Source organism: Spea bombifrons, chromosome 5 (genome assembly GCF_027358695.1).
Source record: "Spea bombifrons isolate aSpeBom1 chromosome 5, aSpeBom1.2.pri, whole genome shotgun sequence".
Classification (NCBI taxonomy): Eukaryota; Metazoa; Chordata; class Amphibia; order Anura; family Pelobatidae; genus Spea; species Spea bombifrons.
This window is the reverse complement of record NC_071091.1, coordinates 30,849,293-30,872,112: the sequence shown is the minus strand read 5'-3', so window position 1 is coordinate 30,872,112 and position 22,820 is coordinate 30,849,293. Positions and strand designations below refer to the sequence as shown.

General features: G+C 37.6%; 1 protein-coding gene across 1 annotated transcript in view; it reads left to right on the top strand.

Annotated features, from left to right (window-relative positions):
- CPNE4 (copine 4) overlaps positions 1-22,820 on the top strand; it is a 126,702-nt gene that overhangs the window by 5,943 nt on the left and 97,939 nt on the right. Inside the window, exon 2 of the mRNA XM_053466333.1 lies at positions 22,489-22,679. Within this exon, the coding sequence (XP_053322308.1) occupies positions 22,509-22,679 (171 nt within the window). The 5' untranslated portion in view covers positions 22,489-22,508. The remainder of the gene's footprint in view (positions 1-22,488; positions 22,680-22,820) is intronic.

Genomic DNA, 22,820 nt, shown 5'->3' with positions numbered 1-22,820 from the left:
TGTTTGTGTGTGAGTGTGTGGCGAGAGGGTGATATATAAAGTACAGTAAGTGCAGAATATGAAATTAATTCATATAAATATAGAAGCAGCTGTTGCGAATGCGACTCCGCCAGAAGTGGCAGTTCATTTTGTTGAGTTTTTGGACAGAAAAATACGGCAAATATTTATATGAAATACCCACCTAAAAATGTTGATGCAAAGTAACTCATAATTTGCCATACTGATGCACATCCTGCCCCCCCAATATGCGTGTCTGCGAAACCTTTATAATTCACCTTTTGTGTCTTTTAAGAAGGTTTACTTCTAGTGAGGACAACGCAGCATATAGCACTAATTGACTACAAATGGTAGGATGGAACCTGTGTGCTGTAGAGTAGGTTTCTGGAATGGAAAATAGACTTGACTTTATGTGAGTGTTTACTGTAAATGAAAACCATTTGGCAATATCTGGATATCCATGTTCCAAAAGACCCTCAAAAACTCAGTCTTATCATTAAAAACAAATGTTCCATGTACTCGAGTTTCTCTCATACCTAAAGTGAATGTATGGAAACCATGGAAAATGGATTCCCTACAAAGATGTATGTAACACTTTACTGCTAGAGTAATTAGCAAGAACCTTTCATTGGTTTCTATGGTTATGGCTTAACATTTACCACTGCCCCCAAATTGTTCTTTTTCACATAACTCACTATGAAAGCAAAGTATAAACTACAGCTAGAAAAAAAATGTGAGCAGATAAACTGTATAACTATAGGAGATCTTTTGCCATGTTTGTGTTTTCATTTCTCAAGTAACTTTGGTTGATTAACGAATTATTACGTATATTGAGTGATTGACATCTACTTCAGAAAATGGTCTTCATAGTCATACATGTAGTAAGGTACTTACAATGCTGTGGTTGTTTGAGATTTTGATGTCATGGGTAGAAGTTTCCTGAAATGTTTTGTGCTTCGTGATATGTATGTCATGATGCTCATAATGGGCAGAAATTAATTTGGTGATTGGGTTTGTATGGCGAAAGATTTGAGAAAAAAGTGTTTCACCCAGCTCTGGTATAGAAACCATCTACCATCATTAAAGCTGTGAATTTGCTAGAAATGTTCGCATTTGATTCTATACAAGTTTCTATACATGCAAATTCCACGTACTGTTTAGGCACTATGTTTACTTCAGACTTTCCATTTTGCTGTCTTATAAAGGGATGCTGTCCCGGGGGCTAAGTGAAATGTTGCTGGTTCGTTTTTGCTTCACGGATGCCTGAAAATAATGGAATATTGCCTCAATGATGCATTGCTATGGAATTCTGGTTGCATTTCTCTAACTCAAGGGCAATTGACTCTTAAAACCCCTTAGTGAATAACCTCTCAGGCAACTTCTGCCTTTAGTGAATAGACCACATGGTATTGTGCATTGACTGAGTTTGTATAACACTACTGTGGTTATGTATAAAAAAATAACCACATAAGGAACAGTCTTATCATAGGAACCTATTTAACATTTCTGCTAATTGGATCATTCCTTACGTTGCTGAATTGATAAAGCAAATTTTCGAGCCAGGGTCACTTTTTTCATAGCCTAAAGCCAGAAGCCTGTAACAGAGGAGTTAGTACCTTCTGAACAGAGTCCTCGCGTAGGCTAGCTGTAGCTTGGCTGCTGCAATCGGGTCTCCAATACGTGACATTTAATGTGTAAAGGTACAGATGCTTGACTACAGAATGTGGAATACTCATGGCAAACTCCTGAGACGGCACCTCTTACATGGTGTTCAGAGAGTTCAAACGTCCCCAAATGGACAATGAATCATGCATCCATTTCATTTAAAAAACGATTTCCTTTTTGAAAATGCTTTTTATTATTATTATCATTAATATTTTCTATTTAATGGAACATCATTTTTTCTGCCTTGGGAGCAGGCATGTTAACTTCTTGTCACACGACTTGCCTTATTATTTCCAACCGTTAAGTTGTTTAGTTATCATTGGTTATGGCAGTTTGAAGGAAGAGTTAGTTAAGGGCAGGTAAATAGGTAGGAATTGCCCAACTTTACACTAAACTCAGCTCTGCTCTGACAAATATTAACATTATATGTTGCATAATAATTGTACATTTTTGTTAAGGTAAACCAGTGGTTTAATCTGTTTTATAATTTGCTATATTTAAAATGTCTTGGCAAAATATCAGTCCTTAACCCCTCTTAGACAAGTAACAAGTACAGGATATAATAAATGATAGTATTTATCCATGGCTACCTGTTAGGTTGACCACTTAGGCCATATCATTTTCCCATATTGCTTACTAGCACATACAAAGTGCCACCCTGCAGTACCTGGCGATGTATAAACTCATGGCCCAGTTATACATCCCACTTAATGCGGGACACTACTTTAAATGTGTTAGCTAGCAGTATATAGTTATGTTTACATGTGTCTGGAAAACATAGCCACCTATAAGGCATAAGCTAAATCTTGAGCTGCCGTCAGCCTTGGCACTCTTATTAAATAGCTATTGAGAGCCTTAAAATAAAAAGCAATTAACGTATCTATGCATGTATGTTATGTTATGTGCTATAGCCACATTGGCTGCCACAACATATGGCTGAGGTCACTGTATACATTCATCCACAAATCACTGGTATATCATCTTACTTAATCTGATCTTTAAAGGGTTAATGAAGTAAAATACTTCCTAGTTTTTAAACCAAATCATTAATACACTTATATGGTGTTGGTGTATACTACTTGAAGCATAAGCCATGTGGGGATTTAATAATATCCAATTAATATGCTTAAAGTTGCGTAGATAGCATCCTGTATCTTTACTTTTTTGTGGTCATGTCATATTATTATTGGTCTTGTTGAGAAAAAAACATATTAACCTTTGAATGTCAATCAAATATAAAAATAAACTTGAGCTATCACTTGAAATAAATTGATGTAAATGTGATAAAATGTAAGAAACCAGAGCAGGAAAAAAAATTGTATTAAGGGCACAGGTTATGCTGAGACGATTACATATTATCATATAAGTGTCTGTACGGGCAGGAAACAACATGAATCGGTGAGACCTTGACTGATTACGATAGGACATGTAGGGTATGGGCTAAACACTAGAGGGAGCTGCCACACCATCCTTCAATTCACTGTTTTTTTCAGGACACAAAGAATATTTATTCATTATCTTCAAATACTGAGTTTAATTTGTATATTCCCTTTAACAAATGGGAAAATACCTGTTCAGAAATAGACTTCAAAAGACCATTTCTCCCCTTCTCATGCTCTACAATGATTAAAAATTGAAAAGGGTTTAGGAATAAAATATGGTGTGTCATACAGTGGCAAGTTCATATGGTAATAGGACAGACATATTTATATGGAGCGGAATAACAGTTGAGCCCTGCCGTTTCCTCTCATGGTGCAATTAAAAACTTGAAACTCTAGGCCCAGTTTTCTGTGGCTAATGTGAGTCTGGCCAGCTGTAGCCGACACCTTATTGCACTCTGATTTGAGGAAATTGTAGTTCCAAATGTCGACATTAGTTTAGCTGAAAATGGGCAAAGCGTAAATAGCTTACCATACTGTCAACTTGTGAGAAGCATGTTAAGAATAATTCCTCCAGCAAATGCTGTCTAGAACCAAAATGTAATGGACATTTTCTTTGCATTATGGTACTCACAACCTCTCATCAGAGGTATAGTTGATAACCCCTTTACGAACTGTTAACAATAAAGCCTATGGCTGGACTCACATTTGCTCAAAAAAAAATAAATTTCCAATGGAACAAATGTGTAAAGTTTGGAATTGCTTAGCTGAAAATTGGCTACACTTGTCCCCTGTGCACCGACCATGTATGCCTTATGTGGTTGGCAAAAAATGGTCCAGAGTGCTAACTCACATGCTGCAGCATATCAGGGGATGTAGATTTGCTCCTGGGCCAATTGGCAGCCACGTTCCCCTACTGCAATTAAAGTATTTTATGTTTCCTACTAGTTTGGTACTGAAAAAAGCCTAACCCCTGCTACCGTGCAAGGATCAGGGAACAGGGGAAAGTTCAAATAAAAACAGTAGTTTATTTAAATATACTTATGCTTTGGACATTGTTACATTTCAAGTACAACTCCCTTTACCTTCGGCTAGAATGATGATCAAGGTGATAGCCAGCAGGTCTCCTTCTCTCTCTCTTTCTGGTGGAAACTCTCTCCTCGACACCAACCTTTCACATCCAACCTCCTTCACAACAACTTACAAAGATCAAAACACGACTGCTCACTTATCCCCATTCATTCGCTCCCAACCACACTTAATTCATGCCCCAACCTATACCATTTTTGTTTCATCCAACAAATTGGATGCTCATTCCTTCATCAGTAATGCAACATCAGCCAATTGTACTGTATATACCATTAGCCAACAGCCGTTTCTCATATATCTAACATCCTTAACACAGAAATAAAAGTTTTTCAACCATACGTTGCCTTCACCGTGCAAAAGGAAATGACACACCAAATGCACTATTTTTGGACCTTCTCTTTAAGCCCCACCCAACATGACTGACAATTCCCACAGTGACTAGTGAGATTATTTGTTCTCATTTATTGATTTCTATTGTGCCATAATATTCTACTGTGTCTAAAGAGGACATAACATACTTCATTACATAAGAGGCATTATCCCCCCTAAAGGTTGCATATGTTAAAGAGTTCTATCAAAATAAAAATACCAATATCAAAATTTATAAACTAAAGTACAAAAAGCACCATAAATAAAAAGCCCGCTTCTATTATAGTTTCCAATTATATAGGTTAGGATTTGAAACAGATTTTGTGCAAATTATTGGCAGTATTTCTATGTAAGAAGTAGATGGAAAGCATGAAGTGATTTATTTTTATTGTGATGCTCAGTAGGTATGTATAGCTCCACACAGGCCTAGCAACATTAGTAAGACCCGTCACACATCACAACATACATGCCTTTCTGGCTAGACTTGCTATTACCATACACAGAAAGACATGTTTAGTTAGACGTGAGACATCATGTTAAGAAATTAGAGCAGTCTATTGATATTTCCATCGAAAATGATCCCTACGGACTACAAAAGCAGCATAGTGGGGCTGCAACCAGGGACAGTTCCTGAAAATTGGGACAGTTTCCTGAGAACTGGAAGACATGACACACTGTCTAGGAGACTGGGAAGCTTTTATTACCCAAAACCCAGCTGGAAGTGTAGAATGCACTGTAAATAAAGGACAGATACATGGCGCTCCTGACAAAGCGTGGGGAGTTTCACTGAAACAGGCATCATTGAAGCAACCTGAATTAAAAAAAGGGACACAACTGTACCTTTAATTGAATAATTATAATTAAAGTCAACCAAATCCAACAGCAGTTTTGGCAAAATTCTGTTAAGATTGCATGTGTCTCCAAAATATAGACATTTTGTTAAGGGTAAATGTCTTTTTAAGAAATACAGATTCATGTCAGCAAAATAACTGCAAGCGTCAGAGCATAAACCTAAGAGTGCCAAAAAGTCTTAAAATGTTCAGTTGTTACCTTTGGGGAACGAAATATTGGCATGCGTGCCACAATTTACAATTTGTTTGATTGAACAATAACACTGGAAGAATCTTTACAAGCTTTTTACAACCCTGACAGCTGGGTCTAGTTTGGTCTTTTGTTGTTGCTTAATAGATGCCCAGTTTGGTAGAAAGCTTCTGGTGAATATCCCGCGTCAGTGCACTTTGCTCCACAACAATTACACAGCAGATGCTTTGATGTGACTAGTAACTTACTGTACAAGCTGTACACAACAGCATCATTACATATTATTGAATGAACTGCCTGAGAACTTGGCAAGTCTTTTTATTTTGTTGATTTTTGGCAAGAAAAATTATTTTCTGTGGCAAGAGCTTAAGTATCAAAGCTGTGCAGGATGACACGAGGCAATCAAAGAGATGACATGGGAATTACAATTAATGGGCAAAAAGCATTGATTTCCATTGTTTGTGCTAATACAGATTGAATGGTAGTTTTTCAAATTGTTTATTTAACCCCTTAATGACAAAGCCCGTACATGTACGGGCTCAAAATGCATTGTTTTCAATGGGTTTAGGGACCGCCCGTTGTCCTTAAGGGGTTAAAAAAACATTAGATAAACATAGGCGAAGGCATGCTAAGGGGCATAACATTGGATATGTTTCTTTATGTTGAATTGTCTGTGGAATATACACTCCATATCCAACCATAGATATGGACCAAATTTTCAGCAAAGTCAACCTTGATGAACAAGTTGCTTCTAGGAATAACTCTGGAGAAGTATCAGAACATCACTGCTGTTATGTACAGTGAGCACAGTGACAGACATTAGTGACATCAGTGATGTTTCACAAACTTTCTTCTATAATACAGTAAACGAGAAACAATGGCCCCCATGGCAGATGAAAATTTTGGAATCAGCTGACATTGAACATACATACAAAAAAAACCCCATCACTGTTGGTCACCTCTAGTCAAAAAGCTTACTTCCTAAAAAGTGTTTTGTATATCAGTTATTGAGATCCTAGATCTTAGCGTTAGAAGGGTTTCCAAAACAGCAGGTAATAAAATAAGTAACATTTTATATTACTAACCACACACATTTTGCAGTAGGACAAGTTGGGGTGCATGCATTGTTCACCCCTGTGCTTTTTTCCATGTGGCAGTTCCCATGTTTCATATGGGCTATTTTGAGCAGAATATTTTTTAAGCAGGACTTTTTTTTTTAGAATAAATGAATTATAGCAGGTCTTTTAGCAAGATTGTTATTTACATTCTATAGAGTCCATGGCAGCCCCATTGTTGTCCAAAAATGATTGATCTATCTAGTTTGCAAAATGCTTTATTGGGGGGGGGCACTGTAGTGGACAAGGAATGTCTCCTACATTGAAAGTTGAAAGTCCCTGTAAGAGATAATGCTCTGTTGATTTGCCATTTGTAGCAAACAATTGGAAAAAGTCCAAGTACAATATGTACTGCTATTGTTAATTACGCTTTTCATTTACAAAGGTGCAGGACAACAAAGGTACATTATGAAGAGATGACATGAAATATAAAATGATTAGCATTTATCCATTTCCATGCATAATGTTTATTTTTGTAAGCAGTTTTGCAATCGTGGAAATATACTGTGTCTGTAGTTACATAGTATATGAATTTGAAAGAAGTCCACTGAGTTCATCCTACCAAACATCCCTATTACTGCATTTAATAGTGGCTGGTATCACCACTGAATCTTCGAGAGCTGCTCAACTTGGGGGAACTTTTGCCACCCAAGTTACCCCATAGAATTATATTGGGTAGGAGTGTAGAGTTTTTCAGTGCAGCCCTGAAGACACAAGATTTATATATCTATGTATATGTCAGTGGGTTAAAAATACTTACCAAATCTATTTTAGTTAACTGAATGTTGTGTAGGAAATCAGTTGACCTACAGCATGAACACCGATCTAGATTTTAAATGCTAAAGAAAGCTGTGAGGACCCTGTGCCAAAAACGTAACATCCGGCAGATCTGCCTCCACAGTACATCTTGAATTCTAAAGCAATTAACACCTTGGGTTAGAAGGCGTGGGAAGAGAATCACAGATATACTAACTCAAACTGTTAATACATTTAATAATTCATGGCGGTACCTCCGGGTTAATTAATTAAATTTATGCTTTCGTTTATATATGCACAGTGGGCATATGCTGTGGTTGCTGTGGGAGATATCCGGCTTTTCAGCTTTCAAAGCAAATAAACTGTTGAGTAAATCATTCTTAAAAAATCTAGAAAGAGCTGAGGCTTGGTGCTTTTTAACCCTCTGTGGTGTAGAATGAAACGTGAAGACCCTGTAAATATGTTGATTCCAGAATTCCTCTTTTCAATTTAATACCAGTGTAACGTAAAACAGAAGTTTGAGAAAGGCTGAAAGGAAGACACCAATATGTTTAGTTAATGTGAGATCATCTAAGGCTTTATTTGAGATGAATGGCAAATTACTAATGTCCTTATCATTCCTGGCAAAATACCAACAATGCTATAAAGTATTCATTGAGATTGTTCAAATGGGATATAGGTGATCTGTCAGATTATCCTCTATTCTAATTATTACACCACTGTACAGAATATTTATATTTTACATTTTCATTAAGTACTACTACTACCTATTTATGTATACGTGTACATACATAGGAACAACAATGAACAATCTCTAGCACTAGAGGTTGCTTGTCTATTGTGCTAACATGTAAATGCATTACAATTTCCTGTTTGTGTTGTTTTGTGTAGAAGTCTTATGCGATCTGCCCTGAAGGATAATTTTTTACTTGTATTTGCCATTTAACAACAAGATTTGCCACACAGTGACAAGCCTAGTCAATGAAATGGGCAATTAATGTATAGCAAACAGCATTAAAACCTTTTCATAGACCATGTTGTATATGGTCCCGTGATGTCGGTGGGAGTTCCCCCTGACATCGGTGGGAGGTCCCACTGATGTCAGTGGGAGTTCCCCTGATCTCAGTGGGCGGTCCCACCGACGTCAGTGGGAGGCCCGACTGATGTTGGGTGCGTTTCCGCTGACAGCGGGAAACACCCCCATTTAAAGGGAAAATGGGCAGGGGAGCGGGGCGTGCCAAGACCCTGCTCCCACGACCCGGAGGATTCAGTTCTTGACCTGGAGACCCTGTGCTTCACCCGGCAATCTCCTGGCGGAGAGTTCCTTGGTATGATAATTAGACAAAACTACGGCCTTCACAGGCAGTGGCGTCTCCAGCTTTCATATTTAGGGGGGGCACATGGGGGGCCAGGGACCAAAGTAGGGGGGCCAATTATAAAACGGTACATATACACTATATATATATATATATATATATATATATATATATACACACACACACACACGTTAGACGTGCATTTTTAACTACATAATATGCACTTATCTCTTTGAAGTTAGCCCCTGCTGACAATATATATAAATATTAGACCCTGCTGCCGATATATAGAAATATTACACCCTGCTTCTGATATATATTAATATTAACCCCTGCTGGGGATATATGTAGATATTAGCCCCTGCTGCGGATATATACTTATATTATACCCTGCTGCTGACATACATAAAAATTATACCCTGCTGCTGATATATATAAATATTTGACCCTGCTACCAGTATATATTAATATTAGCCCCTACTGCCAATATATATTATTAGTCCCTGCAGCCAATATATATAATTAGCCCCTGCAGCCAATATATATTAATATTAACCCCTGCTGCCGATATATATATAAATACTAGACCCTGCTGCCAATATGAATATAAATACTAGACCCTGCTGCCAATATATGTTAATATTAGCTCCTGCTGCCAATATATGTTAATATTAGCTCCTGCTGCCAATATATATTAGCCCCTGCTGCCGATATATATTAATATTAGCCCCTGCTGCTGGTATATATTAATATTGGACCCTGCTGCCGATATATATTAATATTAGACCCTGCTGCCGATATATATAGTATTGGTCCCTGCTTCCTATATATATTAATATTAGCCCCTGCAGCCAATATATATATTAATATTAGACCCTGTTGCCAATATATAAATATTAGCCCCTGCTGCCAAAACATATATAAATATTTGCCCCTGCTGCCAATATATTTTATAGTGAAAAAATTGGACCCTATCCAAGCATTTCCTTGGGCCCCGCTCAACGCTTCCTTGCATGCAATCACTCCCTCCGCTACCACAACAACAAAAAAAAAATATTTCCCACACTGACTGCAGATCAGGGAAAGACCGTGAGAGTCAGTCCTGCACCGTGACATTGAGAGGTCCTCTCCCCTGTAATCATCCCCATAGTCCCTTTATCCCCTCATTCACTAAACCATACCGCTCTTTTACTTACACCCTGTAGTTCAGGTATAGATCAAATAAACAACACATGGAAACAGCACATGCAACTAAATGAGATATAAAAAAAACAACTTGTATTTGCAGGTATACATAAATAATGTATGGAAACATAGCATTGCAGTTATAAACCAACAGAACACACAAACCCAGCATTGCAGGTATAGATCAACTGGAAATCATATGTACACTCAGCACTGAAGGTATAGATCAAATAAACAACACATGGAAACAGCACTCCAGGTATTGATCAACTGAATAAGACATACAAATCCTATATTTGCAGGTAAACATAAATAATGTATGGAAATATAGCCGATACAGATGAACAGAATGACACAAAACCCAGCTTTGCAGATATAAATCAATTGGAAATTACATATAAACTCTGCATTAAAGGTATAGATAAAACACAATAAATTACAGGCATAGATCACTGGTCACACACCCCAAAGTCAACCCTGGTGTCCACACTGCCCACATAAAACCCGACCTGCACCCAAATTACATATTGTGTCAACTTTGTCCCCAAACAGCTGAACGTACGCCTCTCCCTCCTAATCTATCCTATCTACCCCCTCTCCCTCCCTATCTACCACCTCTGCCTCCCTATATACCTACTCTCCCTCCCAATCTATCCTATGTACCCCCTCTCCCTCCCAATCTATCCCATCTACCCCCATCTCCCTCCCTATGTATCATATCTATCCCATCTACCCCCTCTCCCTCCCAATCTATACCTATCTACCCCTTCTCACTTCCTATCTACCTCTTCTGACTCTCTAACCCCCTCCTAACTTTCTACCCCCCTTTGAAGTTCACTTACCTTGGGCTTGTCCAGCGGTGAGATCGCGAGGTCTCTGTATCCCTGGTTCTGCAGTGTGCGCGGCTTCACTGACGGGCGCCGGATATGACGACATATACCGGCGCCCAGCTTGAAATGCCGGCACTGCGACCAAGGCAGAGGCCTCGCGGTCGCGGAGAAGAGTGAGAGGCGCCGAACGGTTGCTGAGAACTTAATCCTCAGCGACCGCTCGGCGCCTCTCTTTCTCTCCTCCGGGTCTATTTAAAAAAAAGCCGGCGTTTCAATTGGGGGGGCACACCGGGGGGCACAGCATGATGTTGGGGGGGGGCATGGCCCCCTCTGGCCCCCCCCTGCCGACGCCACTGTTCACAGGACTCACCCTTATAAATGCACGGAAATGTCTATATGGTGTAAATGGCCTTCAAGAAAGCCAGAGACACTTTAGAGCATCTTCTTCTGCAATGTCCAAATATAAGAGAAAACCTTTACTAAAACCTATATTATACATAATCTGTGCTGACATTTTATTTCGGTTTACTTCTTTACATTCAATATTTATATATTCTTGTTTATATGTTTTGTTTTGCTATTTATGTATAATTTGTATTATGTTATTTTTGTTATTCATATTACTATGTATTAGCAAAACAGCCATATAATAACATCCAAGAGTTAACAACTATAACTGGTGCTTATAAAATAAATAATAAATCATTTTAAAATATCTGGATAAAATTCAAAACATAGAATTTAACATTAAGAACCATCTGGCCAGCTTTTCTATTCCTAATATTTAATCTTCTCTGAAAAATGCATTGACATGTAAATATGCCTATAAATGTAAACAGTCAATAAGAATCTTTGAACTACCTAATAGCAAGACCTGCTTGCTAAGCAGCTAGAGCTCTCCCCATGTGGCCTTCCTTCCCTGAAATACATCAAGCAGTGATTAATTGTATGGTGCGCTTTAATTAGTTATAATCCGGGAAATATCTAAGCAAGACCCATCCACCATCCTGCAAAATGTTACCACCTTAACTTAGAACCATTAAACGTAAAAAAAAATTGACTACATTCATGCTTGACAGCATTCTGTTACGCAATGTTGAATGCAGAGTTTGGCAGTTGTAACACCATTTTTTTCCAGACAACGAATATCATTTGCTTGTCACTCACTCATGCTCTAGGTAAATCCAGGACTTACTTCTTTATTCTGGTATTGACTAGGTAAAAGTGGCATAAGCACCAACCCTAATAGGATTACTTGTCTCGTGCCTAAAATATGCCCATTTTCCTTAAATAGTGTTTATTTTGTTCTCAATTAAATGTTGTTAAACTAGACAAGATATATAGAGATAGATAGATAGATAGATAGATAGATAGATAGATAGATAGATAGATAGATAGATATAGAGATATGTATGTAAGTTGTTTTCTCTGAATTCAGATCTTCCAAGCATGTGTGATACAGTTAAAAATTATAGGCCTTCTATAATGAAGACCGCTATTCATCCCGTGTAATAATTATGGAGGCACTGTAAGCTCTTCCTGTAGCACAATATGTTTTGTTCGCATTCTCTTGCAAGCTATGATTTTTCTCACAAGAACTATAATAATCTAGTCCATTGACGAAAATAATAATGTTTCTTTTTGACTGTAATAACCAGTCACAGGGATGTAACAAGTGTGCTTTCCAAGTCACATTTTCTTTTTTATTCTTGTGTATTTAAACTATAATTTCTTTTTTATTTGTGTTGATTCTTAGTTTTGAAGCGATATTAGAGGTTACATCACATCTTGCAGGTGCACATTTCAAAGATGATCATTAATCTAAAGTAACATCCAGGTAGGGTAACCACATTTTATTTCTGCCATTCAGGGACACACTATGAAGCCCATGAGATCACACACACATATGTGTATATTCTCTCTTTGAAGTAAAGACCGTGACTGAAATATGACTTCAAAATAACAGCTGAACTGGCAGTTTCTTTAATATTACCCCCTGCTGCCAATATATATTAATATTATCCCCTGCTGCCGATATATATTAATATTAGCCTATGCTACCGTATATGTATAGATCAATTGAAATTCACATGTGAACTCAGCACTGAAGGCATAGATCAAATAAACAGAATCAGACATACACATCCTGTATTTGCAGGTATACAATAATAATAATGTATGGAAACAGAGCATTGCAGGTATAGATCAACAGAACACACAATCCCAGCATTGCAGGTATAGATCAACTGGAAATCACATGTAAACTCAACACTGAGGGTATAGATGAAATAAACACATGGAAACAGCACTGCAGATATTGATCAACTGAATAAGACATACAAACCCTGTATTTGCAGGTATAATAATGTATGGAAACATAGCATAGCAGATATGGATCAACAGAATAACACACAAACCCAGCTTTGCAGGTATAGATCAATTGGAAGTCACATAAAAACTTAGTATCAAATGAATAGATAACCCCCCCAAATTACAGGCATAGATCATAGGTTGGACACCCCAAAGCCAGCCCTGTGTCGGAAATGGGATATGTGTTCCATACTGCCCACATAGAACCTGACCAGCATCCACATAACACACATAAGACTTGCCATTTTTGTCCCATAAACACCCTGCCTGCGCCATCTTGGTCCCCAAGGCTCAAACACCCTGCTAGTGCCATCTTTGCCTTTCCACAAATCAATTATAAATCTATGATACACACAAACATTTTTACAGTCACTCACTAATTCACACTTTCATTCACATAATTCATTCAAATAATTGTTTATTCTCTCACACAAATCATTTACACATATTCATTAATGTATTCTCACAAATTTATTAATTCCCCCCCTCATTCATCCACACACTAATTCATTTATTCTCTTACTCAATATCACTCTTCATTGATTGCAATTTTCTTACTACCCTCTCCCTCCTTTCTCATCTACCCCCTCTCCCTCCCTTCTCATAATCTACCCCCTCTCCCTATTATCTACCCTTTCCCCTCTTTGTAGTTCACTTACCTTCCAGAAGTCCTGCAGTGGGAGCGCGAGGCCTCTGTCTCCCTGCTCTGCCACACTGCTTCACTGCTGAGCGCCGGAATACGACGTCATATTCCAACGCTCAGCGTGAAAGGCTAGAAGCCTCACAGAGGAGACGGAGGGTGGCGAGCAGTTACTGAATACTTCATGAGCGAAAACCGCTTGGCACCCCTCTCTCTCCTCCACGTCCAAAAAAAAAAAAAAAGACGGTGCTTCAATTCCGGGACGTGCAATCCTGGACGTGTGGTCAAACTGCATCCAGGCATTCCTATTCAAAAATGCACTCCAAGCAAATACTTGCTCCATTGTTCTTCACAGATCTCATAGCTAGAAATCTGACATGTTACAAAATTCCAAATTTCAATGAAGTTTATTTCCTGAAAAACTAAGAATATTTTGCTGTCTTTAGCTGTGAGTTCTCACGTTTGTTTACTGTTAGCAGGGCTTAAAAATATAGTCATAGATATAAAACAATATTTTAGATAGCACTAATATATAAAAAGGTTAAAGGTGGGTGCATTTTTATTTTAAAACTCTTAATTTTGTGGAGGATTACTTTCACAGGACAGGTGCCACTATTAAACAAATATCCAATTTATGTTCTGCAACATTCTTCGAGTACAGCAACACCTTAAATGCATATTTTTAAAAGATTTGGAGGGCCAAAATCTTCCCATGTCCTCAACAATAATTTTTAAACCAATTTTAAAAGGTAAAAGATGTTGAGGGACTTATTTTATATTTTTACATTTAATTGTTTTATTTTATTATTTGTGTTATTTATCGTTTAGTTCTTTTCATATTTCCATTATTTTAAATGTTATTATTCTTTTTACTTTTTTTTAAGTCTGTTGAATTTAAACTCAGTGTGACCGCTGGTACCCTTTTTCTGTTAGCCCAGAGTCAAAAATGCTGGTTCAACTGCTGGAGGTGAGACTAAGCTGTCATCAGGCAGACCTTTGTCCGGTGTATTATACTCATCCCAGAGTAAACAATGTATTCTTTGCTATGAATGGCCAGTAAAAACAATATTTTTTTGCTTCTTCATAACACACGTCTCACAATCAGGCTGTTCTTCACCACTAACATGCCAATAAACCATCACTCCTTTTCCCATTTGCATGACATGGCCTTACACCTTTACACTATCTCAGACAAACTCATATTGGGTTTGGGGTGTGCGCATCTGCTGCCTAAACCTTTATCTTATTGGTTCCTTTTTTGTGTTTTTTTTTTAAGCATACCAACCACAAAAATGGAATCTTTAGCTGCACAGACCTCTGTTGTGCCTTGCAGATCTCAAACACCAGGCTATGATGGCTGCAGTGGTGGCCATGTGGACAGCTGTGGAAAGTTGCATTACGTTAAAGAAGCCTTTAGCTCTATCATCCCCTGGTTTACTCACTTTGTTATGTCTAGTGAATGCCATGTCTTTGTCTCCCACTTTATCCTGCAAATAATTGTATATTCTCATCGATATCTCTCATCTGTGTTGTCATCCACCCCATTACACAAGGCGTGCTCTACCCTTTAGCTCCAGGCAGCCTGAGCCACTGATACTTATTCACAAGTGGGGTAGAGATGTCTGGTTAAAACATCCCCATATGTCTGAGTGTCCCACAGTATTCTACCTAAATGATTTTCACATGTAACCTATGCATGAGTATGCATATGAGGTATGCAGGGCTAGGTATGGTGCTTCTTTGGTACCTGACTAGTAAATTAACATCTAGAAACTGGTAAAAGTTCACATAAAACTGTCCTTCCTTCCCTTTTCCATGGGAGTTCTTATGAGAATATATAAAATTCATTTGTTGGCTCTTTTTCCATAAGGATATCCAACACCAACATGCAAAACATGCAGTCTGAGTTTGGTTTCCCACTAGCGTAATAAGGTGCTTAGTAGTAGAGATATCTTAAATACACCAAGAAATTATGTTCCCCTCCAATTGTAATTACCATATTCACAGCAGGCTATCTTGTATATATTTGCATATTAAATCAACAAAGGAATACACCCACATCTTAATTTTTACTTCATTTTGTCTCCCGATTTTTTACATTTCTTTTAAGATTAACAAAGTGGGAATGTTCATACCTCGCAGCTAGTGTTCTTCCCCATGCCTCCTTTCATATTAAATTTTCAGTTTAATTAGATTTTGGCCTAATACTGCCCCTCCTTCTGTAAGTTAATTTTAGGAAATTGATCTGCCGTGCCCTCACTTAACTATCTTACCTAAATTGATCCATCCCATTAAAAAGCTGTACCTATTTTTAATTATCAATCTAAATATCAATTTAACATGCATTAATTTGTAGGCGATTATTTTCTGCATATTAACCATTGACAAAACATCATGACAGCCTATATAGGCAAATATCAGCGTGCTGATTTAAGTCTTTACGTGAAATGTCATGCACTCTGCTTTTCTGTAAATGAGGTAAGCTAGCTCATCCTCTAACAGAAAAAATGAAAGAATTACCAAAACATAACACAATGCATTGTGATTCTGATACAGACTGAGATGTTATATTGTACCATGGTTTCAAACATGATATTTGTCATGTTTCTCACTTAACATACAGACTTATAGATTTCATCTGTGATGATACCAATGAGAAAAGATATCAAATTATTGTAGTATATTCTATACCTTTCGACCCTGAGAATTTGCCTAAAGCTGTGGCAGAACCAGGCCCAGGGAAAAATCTCTTTAAGCCAAACTGGTTCAGCATCCGCTCATTTTCTCCCCTTTTGACCAAGTGAGCTGAGCCAGATATTAGGTTAAAGTCCACACTGACTCACATAACTATACATGCTACATGATTTCAGTATTTACTCTTGATGTAGATATTCTTGGGCTGGTAACATGATGATACCTGGGATTTACCCAGCTGTATCCAAATGCAGCTCCATCACCTCATTGGCTAGTTGAAGCAACTCCATGGCTATTTGCCTGTCCTTCCATGCTTTCCCTGTTATTCCAATCCTAAATCACAATCAACAGAAAAAAAGTTGCTTATGAATTGTAAACTTTGGACCCAGTCTTCCCCTTAGCAGTAAGAACAGTTTTGATTAGTTGCTTTGTAGATATTCTAGGTTTAGAGTTGTAGTATCTCCCAACAAATAGGCTAATGTCTTAGTCTACTTCGGTCTTGTAGAATTATCAAGATTTCCCCCCGCACTGGTTATCCAAGACACCTGATAAAAAAACCAACCAGGGAAGCACCACTTAGACTTGTAAGCTGTAGTGACCTAATGTATTCATACCTATCAAAATGTATGTAGACTACTATAGTTATTGAACCTCCCTGATATTATACTTTAAATTGTAAAGTGCTAAGTAAATCCGTTAGGACTTTCTATTTTTTTCAGTTGTCTTTTTCAGTTCTGAAAGCCCGATAGTGGTGCTGAAAAGGTGTTGATTAATCTGCCAGACTTCATTAAGGCAGATTGTGCTTTGATAGTCTTAGCTTTAGGGTGATCTTACTCATCCTCTTCTGCGTGGTGATCTGTATTTTTTTTCCTTTCTTTTTTTGATTTTCTCTGAGATCATAACACACATCTAAAAATACACTACTTCCTGTAGCTTCATATTATCTGTGCTGCATTGGGTAATTATTTTTTTTTCAAAGATGGGAGCTTGGATTAAATTAGGTGAATAATATGCAAATATGGAGAGTGTGTTATGGTGTCCTGCGCAAATTGATAAGTCACAGAAAATTATTACAAGTGAAAGGGTTGACTAAAAGCCCTCTAATCGAAGATGGGAGAAATTAATTTAAAATTAATATGCAACTAAATGTTAATTACTGTGTCCAAAAGGGATGTAGAAAGGAAATATTTTTTCTGTACTCTCTATATAGTAACAATTGATGTGTTTTCTTTCATTATTATCAGATAATTAGTGAGACAAAATAATAGAATTTTCAGGGTATTGCAGTTTGCCTTTTTTTTTCTTTTGCATGGCCAGCAGCCCCATGGATTTGATCCATACCTGGATTCAGGTTGGAGAGATGATTTCTAGTCATTCATGAAACGTATATAAAATGATAAAAGTATTACAGGAGTATTACACCATAAATGCTCTTTATGCCCCCTCACCCCCATCTTGGCTTTTATATCCATGTTACTTGTATAATATATATATATATATATATATATATATATATATATATATATATATATATATATAATATCATTTTATATATACATGTATTATAAATAGTGCAGCTGAACATATGTTGTAATGTTTTGTGTTGATTAATGGTTTTATTCACCACTCCCTCATCTATGATGATCTGTACAAGCAAAATGCAGGTGCCTTTTTAAAACATTTTCCCATATGATACTGCAGGAGATAGTGAGCCATTCAAATATATATCATAACGTCTCTAGTAAAACAGTAAATGCTGGTGGATTGTCTTCCACAAGATAAAATGTATGTGTGCTTTAAAGAGGTGGGGTCTTTTCACTAACAAGTGAAGTGATCAGTTAGGTTAAGGGTTATCTCTACTCATCAGACTCAACTGAGGTTGCGGTACCCTTTCACACTAACACAAAACAACTGGAACGTTCACTAGAACGCAAGGGAATGTAAGTTCCAGCTAGCATTTGCAACTGGCTAGTTTAATTAATCTGCGAGTTGCCTACTTTTTTCAACTCACTAATGCTCGTCCCTCCCACAGTTTAGTGAATAGACCCAGTAAGGTCTACACATAAATTCAAGTTCCATGACAAGGCTTTTGATTGGTACCTATGATACATTTGCTGAAATGTGAACCTCATAGTCCACCCTAAAAACTAGTTCTAGCGTAGTGTTCACAAATACCAGTTATGCACATCTGCCCCCAGGCTTGCCACTCTGCCCCAGAAATGCCTTATACCCCCCCTATATGCCACTGTGCCCCATGATATGCCTTTTAACCCTCTAAATGCCACTGTGCCCAATGATATGCCTTTTAACCCTCTATATGCCACTGTGCCCCATGATATGCCTTTTGACCCCCTATGTGCCACCCTGCCTCCAGAAATGCCTTATACCCCTATATGCCATTCTGGTATTTAGGGAGTTAAAAGGCATATTATGGGGCAGAGTGGCATACAGGGAGGTATAAGCCATTTCAGAAGGCAGAGTGGCGTATAGAGGCTTAAAAGGCATTACTGGAGGCAGAGTGGCATAAAGGGGGTTAAAACACATATCTGGAGGCAGAGTGGCATTAAGAGGGTTAAAAGGCATTTCATAGAGCACTCTGCCTACAGAGCACCCCCAACATTTCATAGAGCACTCTGCCTACAGAGCACGCCCAACTAACCTGTGCTTCTGACTACCTGGTGTGTTATCTGGGCAGTGGGTAGACGCGATTCGCGTAGGCAACTTCCACTGCAGCCGGAAGGAGGTGAGGTTAGCAGTGGGGGTTGTCTGTGTCTATCGTGCATACATCCTCCGACTGTCAGAGAGAATTCCCTGCACTGGTGCGGGGAACTCTCCTCTTTCACAGTCGGGGAAGGTCTGCGCGATGGACGCAGATAACCCCCGCTGTTAACTGGGGCTCTTTGAATTCTATGGTTTTACATATCAGGACATAATAACAATCACCTATTCTTTAGCAAGTCTATAAAAACTAAGTACACCCTTACTGCTTACATGGGAATTAAGATGCTAAGTAGCAGACAGGCGTTGGTAATCAAATACCCTTGATTAATTGATCATCAGCAAGTGTCACCACCACTATAAAAGCCGAAGTTTTAGCAGTCTTGACACGCCCTGCTCCCCATCCATTTTTTTACCGCCCACCGTCGTCAGCGGGACCGCCCACCAGTCCTGGCCGCGTCCCGCAAGGGAGCCGAGAAGTTCTCAGGTATGGTTATAAGGCTATTTCCAAACAATTAGGTTCAGGGATATTTAGATTTCTGTCCAATCAAGCAGAAAATATTTTAGAGTTATATACTACAAGATAAAATATGTGATTAAATGATCAGTTTTTAAAACCACACATTTTATTCCTTGTGAACTATTTGACTTGTTTCTTGCTCATATTAAGTGAATCCTACACTTGAATACAAGCGATCGAGATATGTCCTTAAGCCTCGTTCCATCATGTGTCAGATTATCTTCAGCATGGTGCATTCACATGCCCTTGTAATTGAACCAGCTGGTTCTATGGTAATGAGGCCTTTTCCATTGTCAGCATCTGTATATTTCCAATTATATGGGTGCCACTTTATTCTCTGACCTACTGCCCTTCTGTCAAAAGGCATTGCCTTCTCTGTGATATCTTCCTGATATATTTTTTTGGCTTTCCGTACAGTCAGGAACCTTGGTGTGCAATCTTTCTTACATCCCTTATTGCTTTGGTGTTAATAGTCAGCTTTAATATTTTTTTCACAGCTGTCATTTTTAGTATTGCCTTCCAATATTAGATGCTGATAAATTAAAGGGCATTTTATATTACTCTTGGATTTTTTGCTGTAAGCTGAAAATGATTCTCTGCAATTATAGTTTACAATAGTAAGTGGTCTTTGTATTAAAGTACATTATTTCCTATAATTCATAAAATGTGTTCGGAACTCTTTTGACTCATGGTGCCACATACAATATCATCAGGCCCAGACTGGCTATATGGCAAACCAGGCAAATGCCCAGTAAACAGCGCTCTATATTCACCCAATCTTCCAATGTGGCTACAGACTGGGTTCTGCAGTGTACAGCCACTGGCTTTGTGATAAAAAAAAGTAAAGTGGGGTTGTGCAACCTCCACCGGGTTAGCCCCCCCCCCCATATTAAGAATTTTAACAAAATTTTAACATTCAATTTGTTAGATCTTTGTTAGATCAGGTTATATCAACAGTTTTTTTGTTAGATCTAGCAAGCCCCCACTCAACAACATTTTTTGGTTAGATCTCTTCTAATTACTGAGATATTGCATATTTAGTGAGATTTTAATTGATTTTGGAAGATATTCGTTAGATCCGGTAAGATCAACTGTTTTGTTTCGTCAGATCTATCACGCAGGAGGCGGTATTCACAATCCTATTTTGTGTGCGGGGGATGGGAATACATACAGGCTGGCCCCCCTCAACTGAAATTTTGATTTTTTTAAATTGATTTTGGAAGATATTCGTTAGATCCGGTAAGATCAACAGTTTTTTTCCGTTAGATCTATCACGCAGGAGGCGGTATTCACAATCCTATTTTGTATGCGGGAGTAATTAGACTAGATCTAACACAAATTTTGTCTGATCAAACCTGATTTAACACGGAGTTAATTCAACAGTTTGTTGAGGCATGGCTGGCTACGGGTTAGCCCCCCTAACGAAAAAAACAGTTGATCTAACCTGATCAAACAAATTGAATGATGGCTATGGGTTAGCCCCCTCCAAAAAAGATTGTTAATATTGCATATTTTAGAGTAGATCTAACGAAAAAAAACAGTTGATCTAACAAAGATCTAACAAATTGAATGATCTTTTGTTAAAATTCTTAATATGGGGGGGGCTAACCCATGGGAGTTGTTGTGCATATCCAGCCCTTGGCCGCACTTACACCGTTAGGGTGGCTGCCAGCGTGAACAATTTGTGATCTAGATTTAATTGAAAGTCTGTTATCTGTAAGGTAGCAATGTGCGAGCAAGACTCACTATCAACTTTATGCTTAGCCAAATGTTAAAGCAGTTGCACATGTTGCAGAAATTCTTTCACACTTTGCTGCTGTCCAGGAGATTAAAGTTCTAGGTCATCCTAATGTAACCAACCCTTGCGTAAAGCATGTTATCTTCTAGTAGCTATGGTGGCCACTGATCCAAGAGGATACAGTAAATGCAAATACTCCTAATCATTTTCCTGAACTGAATACATGCCATGTTTGCATTTTAAGTCAGATACTTTTCAAGAAGTAACTCATCTATTTTTTCTTTTCTTATCCGGATTGTTAAGTACATTAATAGCACAATAATTACACCCCATTAGAATCAGTGTTTTACAAGTTTTCTAAATGTCCTTATATAAAGGATTTTAAAATATATGTTAGAATATAGTTCATATATTCATCTGTAGCTTATATATATATGTATATATATATATATATATATATATGTATATATATATATATATATATATAAATTGAAATATCACTGTTCTGCCGTAATAATATGTATAAAACAAAGTAATCTACCTTTATACATGTCTGTCATGTCATACCATCACTTCCAATGCAGCACTCAGTATTGCCATTTTGTCTTTAAATGTCAAAATTATAATCATATATTAATAAATATATAAAAATAAATAATCATATATTACCATTGAAAATATAAGATTTATGTCTTTTTAACTGCAGGTTACACTAACAGTCTTTCTACTATTGTAATACTGCCATGTAATTAATAATGTTTTTGTTATTTCTGAAAGCTTTAAATGGGTGTCCTGTGAAGAAGGTGAATTGATTTAAACACTAGCATTTCTGGGAGGATTACATCACAGAAAATTGCTCTCCCGGTTCTAAAATATTGAACTTTGAAACATAGTTTGTTAATGAAAAATAAATGAAAAAAAAAAAGATTATTGGATCAATCTTTTATTTAATACCAAAAAGTGACATGAATGTCAAAGGGGTAAAACTCAGAGAAAAATAATGAAAACTAGAGCTTTAATTTGTTCGCAGAATTTAATTCTTGTTTCATCTTTTTTTCTTCCATAGGTTTAACAGATAGCGAGAAAATGAGCAACATTTATGAATCTGCGGCCAATACCCTTGGAATTTTCAACAGCCCATGCCTCACAAAAGTAGAGCTGAGAGTATCTTGTAAAGGGATATCAGATCGAGATGCTCTTTCCAAGCCCGACCCCTGTGTCATATTGAAAATGCAATCACATGGGCAATGGTTTGAGGTAACACAATTCTCTTTTGTATAATAAATGTGCTTTTCTAATAATGTTGATGTAAAAATGATACTCTATGTATGTCAAATGCTCACTATTTTAAGGAATGTGTGTGCATCTTCTAGAATCCGTGTGTTGGTTCAATATGTC